Below are 12723 nucleotides of genomic sequence, written 5' to 3'. Positions count from 1 at the left end.
TATTGCAACTTCTAAGCAAGGCCTCAAAAGGCCTTGTAGCTTCTGTTCTCTGTATCTTGAACTCTGAGACCACTTGCTCTGAAGAAAGCCCATCTAGCCTCCTTGAGGATAAAAGCCTATATGGAGGGACCCAGTCATCCCAGCTAAGTCCAGCTTCCCCACTCTCTACTCCAACTAAGTCCAGTCCCACCAGCTGATATAGCTACATGAATAAGTCCAGGAGATATCATGGAAGAACTATCCATTGAACCCACAGAATCATGAGAAATCATAAATCACTATTGTTTTAAGACACTGGGTGATTTATTACACAGTCTGAGATTTACATAGATATACAGTCTGGACTTTTCTAGTGTTATTTCCTGTTCTAATGCTGCCTGTTTCTTTGTCAGTCCTTCACATCAGAGTAAATGATATTTCAACTAACCCTGTTATTCTAGTCAGAAACTAAATCATCATCTTGATACCTCATTCTCCCCTCCCTGTATCTAGCTATCACTTAACCCCATTCATTCTATCTCCAAAATATATGTCAAAACTGTCTAATCCTCTCTATCTCTGCACCACCTTAGTTCAAGTCTCCTTCATGTCATCTCTTGTCAGAATTACTGTAACTATCCTAACTCATCTGCCAGTCCCCTCCAATCCATTCTGTACAAGGCAGACTCTGTGTGTGTGTGCGTGTGCGTGTGTGTGTGTGTGTGTGTGTGTGTGTGATGTTAATCAGATCTTGGCTTTCCATTGTGCTTAATGGATTCCATTGCATTTATAATTTATAATGATATGGTAACTGCTTACCTCTTCAATCTCAACATTACCATTCTCCACCTTGCTTATTGGGCTCCAACCATGCTGGCCTTTTAACAGCTTCTATAACTCATTTTTCATAAGCCTTTTTGCCTTGCTAGCTCCGTGTAGTAGGTTATTAGTGCCCCTCCCTCCCAAAAAAGATATGTGCAACCTCAGAATGTAACCTTATTTGAAATAAAGGTTTTAGCAGATGTGATTAAGATAAAGATCTTAGAGTGAGATCATCCTGGATTAGGGTGAGCCCTAAATCCAATTACAAGTGTTTTTATTAGACACAGAAAAGGAGAAAATACAGAGGGACACAAGGAAGAAGGTCATGTGAAGATGGAGGCAGAGATTGGAGTTATGCTGCCACAAGCAAGGAACACCAGGAGCCACTGGATAACGGGTAGTGACAAAGAAGGATCCTCTCTTAGAGCCTTTGGAGGGAACATGGTCCTCCTAACATCTTGATTTCAGACTTCTGGCCTCCAGAACTGTGAGAGAATAAATTTCCATTGTTTTAAACCACCAAGTTTGTGGTAATATGTTATGGCAGCCTCAGGAAACTAATGCACTGTGTCTCATCCTTTAAGACTCACCTCCTGGGATATACTTTTGCTGATAGATCCATCTAATCTAATGGATGCTGATAGATCATCATTTCTCCTTTATATCATCTTTATTTCTTATAAATTGTTAACATCCATATGATTAAAAATGATTTTTAAATTGTTTTTCATGGTGAAAAAAATCTCTTTGGGCTGAAATTGTGAACAGTTTTGAACATTAAATTTTTTTCATTGTTTCCTTAATTCTATGGCTAAATTAAGGACCATGTGATAGATAGTTCTTTGATCCTCTATGAGCCTACCCTCTGCTTTGATAAAGAGATTGTGAGTCATTGTTTTATTTTAAAATTAATTTATTAATATTCACATATACAGAATGTAAAGGTTGATAATAAAGGATCTAAAATAATTTTTCTAAAACGTTCATTCTTAATGACTTTTTTTTTTTTTTACAGTTTCTATTACTAAATCTACAGCAGTTATTTCTCCAAATTAAAAGTCATGGAAACCTCTTTACCTATGGGATAACACTGTTTAATAGTAACAGTACTCAGCATTGATGCCCAAGAGTTTGAAAAATAGTTGTAAAATTTATCAATAATGTGATTAAACATTAAAAATTTTACCTAAAATGTATTTGTCAGATCATTGTGCTTTACTTCAGTTAGAGAATTTACATTTTACTTATGTAATTTTTAATGACAAAATCCTATTTGGTTATAAATAAAATTTTATATAGACAAATGCTTTCGGTTGTATTCAGAGGTGATGTGGGATGATGGATGGTGTACAACAGATTGTATAAAGATCCATTTTTACTAGTTACAACATTGTATCTAACTAACCAGTTATCAGAGAAAACTGACTTGTAAACTGAGACTTTAAAGAATGACCAAAGAGAGAAAGGAGGAGGAAGGGATGGGAGGAAGTGGGAGTTCATGAGAAAGACAATGAGATGTAAATAGTCCCTTGCCTAGCTGTGTAGTCTGTTCTCTAATATACAGCTGTATTCTTAAGAAACTCAGTTACCAAAAATCATATTACCACACCTATTAATTTGATATGGATAAAAAGGATTAATAACTTAAGAATAGCAATCTCAATTTTCCTATGGCAATTTCTATAGTAAAGAAATCTTAATAGCTGCTTAGAATGTAAACCTCATATAAACCTAAACAGTTGTTATTGTGTAGTCATTAAATAAAGTTTTGACTGTGGGGTTAGTGAATCAGTAGGAATGCTTTTAGCACCAAATAATAGAAGGTCCTGTAACAGTGGGTTAAACAAATAGAGTTTCTTTCCCGCCATCACCCCATCTCTTTCCCTGCCACACACATGGAAACTAGAGTTAGGCAGTTACTGTTGAAAGTTGAGTGGCTCAGGGATGGCTATCTGTGAGATTCTCTTAATCTTTTTCTTCATTGTTGCACAGTGGATGTTACAGCTGTAACTGTTCAGATAGTAAAGAGGCAGCATTTGTTTCAAAAAGCAAAACTTATCCCACAACGAACTTCTGCTTATCTCATTGACCAGAATTTTACCATGTATCTATTTTTGGCCAGAAGGTGGCTGGGAAGAACTGGATTGAGAATGGAGGTTGGGTCAGCCAACCAACAGTATCAGACAAAATCAGATTGATTAAAAAAATTTTTTTTAATTGAACTATAGTTGATTTACAGTGTTGTGTTAGTTTCAGATGTGGAGCACAGTGATTCAGTTATATATATATATATTCTTTTTCAGATTCTTTTCCCTTAATAGATTATTACAAAATATTGAGTGTAGTTCCCTGTGCTATACAGTAGGTCCTTGTTGTTTATGTATTTTATATATAGTAGTGTGTATATGTTAATCCCAAACTCCTAATTTATCCCTCCCCATCCTTTCCCCTTTGGTAACCATAAGTTTGTTTTCTATGTCTGTGGGTCTATTTCTGTTTTGTAAATAAGTTCATTTGTATCTTTTTTTTTTAAGATTCCACATATAAGGGATAACATGTTATTTGTCTTTGTCTGGCTTACTTCACTTTATGATAATCTCTAGGTCTGTCCATGTTGCTGCAAATGGCATTATTTCGTTCTTTATTATGGATGTGTAATATTTCATTACATATATATATGCACACACACACACGCATGCGCGCGTGCGCGCACACACACACACACACACCCCATCTTCTTTATCCATTCATCTGTCGGTGGACATTGAGGTTGCTTCCATGTCTTGTCTATTGTAAATAGTGTTGCTGTGAACACTGAGGTGCATGTATCTTTTCAAATTATAGTTTTCTCCGAATGTATGCCCAGGAGTGGGATTTCTAGATCATATGGTAACTCTGTTTTTATTTTTTGTAATGAACCACATACTGTTCTCTGTAGTGGCTGTACCAATTTACATTCCCACCAACATTCCTTTTTCTCCATACCCTCTCTAGCATTTATTATTTGTAGACTTTTTGATGTTGGCCATTCTGACTAGTGTGAGGTGATACCTCATTGCAGTTTTGATTTGCATTTCTCTAGTAATTAGAGATGTTGAGCATTTTTTCATGTGCCTGTTGGCCATCTGTATGTCTTCTTTGGAGAAATGTCTATTTAGATCTTCTGTGCAGTTTTTACTTGGGTTGTTTGGTTTTTTATGTTGAGCTGTATGAGCTGTTTGGAAATTAACCCCTTGTTGGTCTCATTGTTTGTAAATACTTTTTCCCTTTCTGTAGATTGTCTTTTTGTTTTGTTTATGGTTTCCTTTGCTGTGCAAAGCTTTTACGTTTCATTAGGTCCCATTTGTTTATTTTTGTTTATATTTCCATTACTGTAGGAGATTGATCCAAAAAAGATACTGCTGTGATTTATGTCAAAGAGTGTGCTGCCTATGTTTTCTTTCAGGAGTTTTACAGTATCCGGTCTTAAATTTAGGTTCTTTTACATATAGCCGTCCAGTTTTCCCAGCACCACTTATTGAAGAGACTGTCTTTTTTCTCCATTGTATATTCTTGCCTCCTTTGCAGATTGACTGATTTTTAATCTAAGCTCTGCCATTTTTTAGCTGTATAACTGTAGTAAGTTATTTAGCCTTTCTAAGCCAGAATTTTTAAAATGAGGAAGAAGAGGATGATTATTGTTATTAAAATACTACTCCTGTTCCTCCTAGTCCTATTAAAACGAGATAATACACATAAAAATCTGAGTAATTTGTCAGACAAGGGAGTTAGTACTCACAAGATATTAATTATATCATCTTTTATGTTACCACCAGCTTCATTCTTTTATTTTATTGAGGTAAAATTCACATAGCATAAAACTAACCATTTTAAAGTGTACAATTAAGTGTCATTTAGTACATTCACAATGTTGTACAGCCATCACTTCTATCTAGTTATTTCATTACCCCATAAGAAAACCTGGTACCAATTAAGCAGTTTCTCCTTTCACCCTTAACCCAGCTCCTGGCAACCAGTAATCTGCTTTCTGCCTCTATGAATTTACCTGCTTTCTGCGTCTATGAATTTACTTGAATATTTTATGTAAATAGAGTCATAACAATATATGGACTTTTGCATTTGACCTCTTTCACTTAACATGTTTTTGAGGTTTATCTGTGTTGTAGCATGTATCAGTACTGCATTCCTTTTCATGGCTAAATAATATTTCATTGTGCAGACATACTCTCTTTTTGTTTGTCCTTTCATCAGTTGATGGGCATTTGGGTTGTATATATCTTTTGGCCATTGTGAATAGTTCTGCTCGAAACATTCATGTACAGGTGTTTGTTTGAATACCTTTTTCATTTATTTTTATTATGTAACTAACTAGGAGTAGAACTTTTGGGTCATGTAGTAATTCTATGTTTAACTTTTTGAGGAACCACCAAACTGTGTTCCACATTGTCTGCACCATGTATAAGAGTTCTGGTTTCCTCACATCCTTGCCAACACTTGTTATTTTGTTTTTTTTTGGTTATAGCCATCCTAGTATGTGTGAAGTTATATTTCATTGTGGTTTTGATTTGCATTTTCCTGATGACTAATGATGTTGAACACCTTTTCATGTGCCTGATGGCCATTTGTTTATCTTCTTTGGAGAAAGGGCTATTGAGGTCCTTTGCCCATTTTTAAATTAGGTTGTCTGTCTTTTTCTTGTTGTACAAATTCCTTATATATTCTAGGTACTAAACCCTCATCAGATACATTTCTGCAAGTATTTTCTCCCACTCTATAGGTTGTCTTTTCACTTTCTTGATAGTGTCCTTTGATGCACAAAACTTTAATTTTGATGAAGTCCAGTTTATTTTATATTTTGTTGCTTGTACTTTGGAGTCATATCTAAGAATCCATTGCCAAATCCAGAGTCATGAAGATATACCCCTATTTTCATCTTAAGAGTTTTATAGTTTTACCTCTTACTTTTATGTCTTAGGTTTGATTGTATTGGTTCGATTTTGGATCACTTTTGATACATTTTGAGTTAATTTTTGTGTATGGTACAAAGTGGGACCACCAACTTCATTCTGTTCTCCTTTATCATGAGTATTACCCATTATTATGAAGCATGAAGCCACTCCAACATGTAACATGAGTTGTTTCCTAAATAGCTTTTTCCTGATGTATTTGACAAGTAGTAGTTTCCTTCTTAATTTTTATTATTGAAGACAGCCTGCATAATGTAAAATGTGTTCCCTAATGAACTGACACCATTTTATCCTGTGTATAATAGCAAAACTTGAGCTATATTAGATATATCTATGGTAGGTCTGAGTTTTTTAATTTATAAAATTGGCAGGGGTGAATAGTAAATCTGTTTTTTTCTAGGTTTAAAATTCTACCACTGATTTTGAACATTGAATTTATTATTGAAGTGTAGTCAGTGAGAATATGTAATTGTTACTTTTGCATTCTAATTTTGTTTTATTTCATTATTCATAGTCTGTTATATCTTACTGAATGTCATTCCTTGATTAGAAGTTATCTCACTAGTCCTTTTTTCCCTCCTTCATCTATATTGTTGAGAATGATGTAGTTTCCTGGGAGAAAGTGGTGATGTTATGGTAGCTTGACTGTTGCATACTATCCTTTAGCATAAAAAATAAAAATAAAAAAATCTGCCAGTGTAGGATGAACATTATACGTTCTTGAGTTAACTGGCCAAAATTTTAACTATTCATGTTGTCTACCATTTGTTTTAAATGGAGGAGGATATAATTTGGTTGTTCCTTTTTGTAGTACTTGATTCTGAAGCTTGAAAGGCCTGCTATAGTCCAGAATATCACGTTTGGAAAATATGAGAAAACTCATGTCTGCAATTTGAAGAAATTTAAAGTCTTTGGTGGAATGAATGAAGAAAACATGACAGAGCTATTGTCCAGGTGGGTTATGATTATGGGGAGGAAAGAGTTTCTAAACAATCTGCAGTCTTAGTTTAGTCTCTTTGTAGCTAAATCTGCATGGTTTGTTTTTTCTTGCAAAGGAGAAAAGAGTATTTCTACTATTTTATTTCTAGTGCCTTATTTTAATATTGTGCTTTAGTTAGCTTTTTCCCACCAGATACTAATTAATATTGTTACCAAAGCAGAAAGAATAAAATTTGGGGGTATTTTTCTACTTCTTATTTTTCAATCTTATTTTTGAATTGTTAATGACTTCACATATACTTCTCAGCTATAATAAAAATCTTTGCTGTAATCCTTGATGTAAAAATATAGAATCTGTCCAGAACATTAAGATTGAGTGCCCTAATCTGGAAGTAATATTCTGGGAGTTTAGTATAAATTGGAAACTAAACAGAGTAAAAGTATGTGACTGCACCTACTGCAGTGCCTACCTCTTGGAAGGAGCTCAGTAAATTTGAGTTTTGACAACATAGATCACCAGGAATGAATGTTAATTTGCCCTTTAGATGATGAAAAATGGGATAGAAGGTGGAGTGGACAAATAAAGCCATGCAGTTTTAGAATATATTTGTGACATGGTGTGTCCCTTTAGCACAATATATAAGTATGTATTACGCCTAGACTACATTTGATTTAAGTCATGAAAGTATATCAGAATATAAGGCAACCTGACTTAGTGACTTTCCCATAAATACTTGAGTCAGCCCAAGTTGTTTAAGTAGAGAAGTGATACGGGTTTATTTTTATGTAGGATAAAGCGGATGCTATTAAACCAACAGAGTAAGATTGTCTTTGAAAATTTATTCAGCTATAAAAGGAACATTGGCATCTTAGTCAGAATTTAATAACTTAATTCCTTGACAGATTCTAATATTTGGCTCTGTTTAAGTTGTAAGATATGAGTATGAATTGTTTTTAAATTTTCTTCTTACTGCTTGAATATTTTATATTGTATTTAGTTATACATTAGGGACACTAGGTATTGTCACACATTTTCATGTATTGTAGTCACATTTTTTAATTAACACAACATTTTTTCATTAGCCCTCATTTAATTAAGAGAATACAGTATAGTGCAGTTGATGTGAATGTACAAGTTTTGTCCTATATTCTCATGTTCAACTACTTCCTTACATTGTCCCTGTCATATATTCTGAGCATTCGTTGACCTTAAAATCAGAGTATGATATTAATCTCTGTTTTAGTGCATTTACTAAATTATGAAATCAGATTTGATAACGTTATTTTTTTTCACAGTGGCTTAAAGAATGATTATAACAAAGAAACATTTACCTTGAAGCATAAAATTGATGAACAGATGTTTCCTTGTCGATTCATTAAAATAGGTAAGGTTTTCAGCATTCTGGAGTAGAAATAAATTCTTTATACCATCAGTCATCAAACTAAACTACAGCCTGTGGGCCAAATCCTGCAGGTTCCCTGTTTTTATTTTAAAATAAAATTTTATGGCAACACTGCCATGCCACTTGTTCACATGGTGTCTTTGTCTGCTTTTGCACTACATGGCAAAGTTGAGTAGTTGCAAGAGACCACCTAGCCCACAAAGCCCAAAATGTTTACTATTTGGCTGACCCCCTACTTTATAAATCTGTAATTAAGTGACAGTTATTTCAAATGGAAACTTTTCTACTTTCTCATTTGAAAGTTTCTTAGAACCTTTTCTAAATACTTTCTCATTTTATGAGATATATGGATTTGATTGCCTTGATTGTTTTATGGAAGGTTTATCAGTTCTGAAGTTATATCGTTCTAAAACCAAATATTGCCGTATTCCTTAAGGCCATATATTATGGTTATTTTCTATTCTTTTATATTTCATTTTTTGTGTGTGTGATAATGTTGGTCAAACTCATAAAACTAATTTCATAACCCATTAATAAGTTTCAAAGTAATGTTTGAAAAATGCTACCTAAGCATTTATTGTGTTTATTTAGCAAGTGTTTTTGGTTAAGAAAGTATGTGTAACGCCTCCTCAAAACTAGTGTTTTTAGGATTATTTTGTTTATCTATAAGATGGATTAGTTAGAAGGTAGGAAGGTTGAGGACTTGACTCTTTTAGTTTTCATCTATATTTCATACCTTTGAAAATATTATGTTAAAATTGAGATTAAGGTGAGTCATATCCCTTTAAGAATGATAATAAAGGCCAGAATCCCATGTTTTGATTTGGGAGAAAATTCCTCTTTTGGAAGGACCAGCTCCATAGTCATTGTTTCCCATTCTATCAAGAGTTGGCCTGTTCATTTCATTGAGTCAAATAGTTCCATTAGACGAAAAGAATATCTGAGATCTATAAAGACTACTTATAGAGGGGAAACTATTTTTAGAATCATTGGGCTGTTTGGTGTGTTACTTTCTTTTATAAATATAGTTTTTGTTGTTATAATTAATTGTAAATAAAAAACCTGTATCCTGTTTACCTATGAGAATTTAGGAACAAGCAGATTTTTAAGATAAATTCTTGATTGTTTCTTCTTTCATGCTAATGAGTAATTCTTTCCTCAGTATGCAGACCACCCATTTCTTATAGATTCTTGCATAGCTTGAACAATTCTATGATCTTACATTCCAAATGTAGAAGCAGTGAAAATATCTTACATTTTCATGTAGTAAATTTAGATTTTATAATTTTGAAGTACTTATTCAACTTCTAATTGCTTAGTCATGCAAAATGAAATGTTCTCTTTTTGGCTTTTTTTTTCATTAGAACTGTGAATAAAAGTCTGTTTAAAGATTTTGAATAGTTTCTTCCCTTAAAAAATTTATAGGACAACAGAGGTCTCTTATGGATCAGTTAGACATTCAGATGCCTGAAAACAAGAAGTTGGACCTCTTTCCAGCCCTTTCTATCAGCCTTCTAGTTGTAGGGCATGATGATGTTTTTTACTTGACCCTGGTGGGTTAGTTTTATGGTATTCAGGCAAAATGTTAACTAGAGCTTTCCAAATAATTGAAGACACTTATTAACTCATTTGATATTTAGGGTATTAATATTTATATAACTTCATGTTTCTCACTTTTCTGTTAAAAAATATTAATAGTGGTCTGCATTGTTTTTGCTTTTCAACCTTTTCCCCACATTCTCTTGATAAGTTTTGTTTTTTTAAAATAATATAAGGAAAATGTGAAACTTAAAGCCTGTGTTAGGCTTTTTATAGTTTGATGTTTTTAAACTAGTTTTTTTAGTTTGATGTTTTCTTTAAAAATAATTTCGATAAAACACTTAAGTGATGTGTAGCTTTCTTTTGGTGGTGATTCACACAGATACTTGTTTACCTGGCTGGGATAAATTGTTGGAATTCTTCTTAAAAGAAAAAATGTTTTTGAATACTTCACATTTATGTTGTATAATGATATGTTTGAAAGATCTTGCTTTATTTAAAAAAAAAGTTTATTCTTAAACAACACAATTTCTAAATATAGTCAGCCTTCAGTTATTCATAGTAATGGAGGGGAACAGAAGCAAGGCTTAACTCAATGGCGGATAATCTCCAAATCATGCACTGACATCTAAATATGATAATTTGCATGTATAAAGAGTATAGCTTATTCATTAAATTTGGCTTAGACCCAATTTAAGTAAGTTTGTTTACAAATTAACAAGGAAAGTAAGCCTTCATTTTTACTGCATGGCAGGGGTTAGGTTTTTAAGATCTGTTGTGGATAATCCACAGTGCCAGCATAGCTGAACTGACCTTTAAGTAAATTTTACTTTCCTTTCTTAAGTTACCTTTTGTATAAAATGAGTATGATAATACTTTCTCTGTCTAATGATAGGATAGGTTGCTATATTGGACATTTTCTTGAGTTCTTTTGTAGTTTGTGGATGAGTGGTAGTCTTATAAATTTTAATTTAAGATCATATTTATGAAGGAAATATTTTCATTTTGAATGTCTCTTTTTTATATATTTATATTCATAGAGCTCTTGATTACATGTCTTTTTACATGTAGTATTTTAAGTACTATAGAAAAAGTACATACACAAATATAATTTGAACCATCATGTCATTTCAGCAATCATTATTTAGAACTTCTTACATGTTTTTATTGTTTTGCGTTTGTAAGTGCTTTCACATGTGCTATCTCATTTGAGCACTATACTGGAAGATAAAAATCTTTCCTTTTTTGGTTAAGGAAAATGAGAGTAGAAATCAAATGATGTGTCCCAGGGTACATAGCTAGTAAGTGATGGATCAAAGACATAGCATTTGGTATATGCTTTTGGATATGTGTTTGTATTGCTTTAAAGTAGTATAATAGATATTGTTTATGAAGCATCTGCCTAACACTCTGTGAAATAGGTATTATTACACTCACTTTACAGATGAGGAAACTGAAGTTTAGAGGTAAATTAAATGATTAGGCCAAGACCTTACAGGTAGTAGAACGTAGAGATGGTATACAAACTTAAGTCTGTCTTTTTACGAATGTTGAGTTCTTTTACTGTGTGATATATGTAAGTTTTGTTTCCTCAGGTAGATTGTAAAATCCTAGGGGATAGCAGCTGTCTTCAGACTCCTCAGATTTCAGAAGCAACAAGCAAACTGCTTGCCTCACTAGAGACATCGTATATATACTTTTTGAGTTTATTGTACAGAAATTTATAGGGATTAATCAATGGCTGTGTGAACTTAATGGAGGAAAAGTTACATCTTTATGGTGTCTAACCTCTAACAAATGTACTGAGCATTTCCTTCAATTATGAATATAGGCAATAACTCATAGTATTAGCAATACCTGTGACTTGTCACAGATAGAAGTTATAAATATTTCCCATCACATTACACTATGGCAAATATCATCATAACTTTGAAATTATGATAATTATTAGACCTGCCACTAGATCTTCTTATCTAATGTGTTAATAAAAAAGCATATATATTTCTATATCATAATTTTCTATCTTCATTATTTTTATGACTATATTTCAGTACAGTTTGCTTACTCTATAATCTTATGTATTTTTCATTTTACATTTAAATCTGAGAGGGATTGGGTCACAGGGTTCACTGACTAGCCAAAGGGAGTTCACCACACAAAAAAGCCAAAGAGCCAATGCTGGAGTGAAATCTTTGATAGGGCTTAGTGTGGAAGTTGAGAGTTGGCCTTAGGAAGAAGCTTGGTTTTGAGTAAGGTTTGTAAGTAAAAAGAAAATTTAGTAAAGAAGGAGAGTTGTTGATTGGGAGGCCAGATTCAAGAGAGCAAGTTAAAGGTTTGGAAGGGAAAACCTCAGTTGGAGATTAGATCAGATGACTGAAAACATAAAGTTGAATGGGATGAGAGTATTGGTTATAGATGACTAGAAAGGTTTATATCTTGATTCATAGCCAAGATAACAGTTATATCAGGAAATAAGAAGGTGATTTGAAGGCAGAAGGAGGTACTGATTCTTGGAAGGATTCTGGAGGAGTCCTGGTTTTTGGTAGAGGGATGACTTGGATTTCTATGAATTTTTTGGATTTTTGCAGCTTGGATGGGTGTGGGAGCTTCAGAGAAGCTTTGGCTGGATGAGTACCCTGTCTTCTGGGGGCGGGGGTAGGGGTGGGGCGGCGGGAAGGTGCCCTCATGGTGGCCTTCATGAGAGCATGTGGAAAGGTAACATTTTAAAATTATAGCTAGTGGGAACATGCTATAAATATAAAGCACAGGAAGCTCAGCTCAGTGCTCTGTGATGACCTAGATGGGTGGGATGGGGGACAGGGAGGGAGGTGCAAGAGGGAGGGGATATAGGTATACATACAGTGTATTCATTGTACAGCAGAAACTAACACAACATTGTAAAGCAGTTATACTCCAATAAAAAAATAAATTAAAAAGGAAGAAAATTAATATAGTAATAAGAGCTAATAATAATAGCTAACATTTATTGAGCACTTACCATGTGCCAGCTACTGTGCTAAGTGCTTTGTGTACTTATTAATCTGTAAGTAGAATAGATGCAGTCTTTCAGAGTG

The 12723-nt window shown here is 33.5% G+C and overlaps 1 protein-coding gene across 4 annotated transcripts in view; it reads left to right on the top strand.

The window, feature by feature from the left end:
• Positions 1 to 12723, top strand: part of MKLN1 (muskelin 1) — a gene marked incomplete at its 5' end in the record, with an annotated part of 355190 nt that overhangs the window by 233484 nt on the left and 108983 nt on the right. For all 4 annotated transcript variants that reach the window (XM_082661471.1, XM_082661472.1, XM_082661473.1 and 1 more), the window contains 2 exons: positions 6580 to 6722; positions 8004 to 8092. In XM_082661471.1, coding sequence (XP_082517597.1) covers positions 6688 to 6722; positions 8004 to 8092 — 124 coding nt within the window. The remainder of the gene's footprint in view (positions 1 to 6579; positions 6723 to 8003; positions 8093 to 12723) is intronic.

Source organism: Grampus griseus, assembly GCF_964374135.1.
Source record: "Grampus griseus genome assembly, chromosome: 9".
NCBI classification, from domain to species: domain Eukaryota; kingdom Metazoa; phylum Chordata; class Mammalia; order Artiodactyla; family Delphinidae; genus Grampus; species Grampus griseus.
This window is presented reverse-complemented; position numbering and strand designations above follow the sequence as displayed.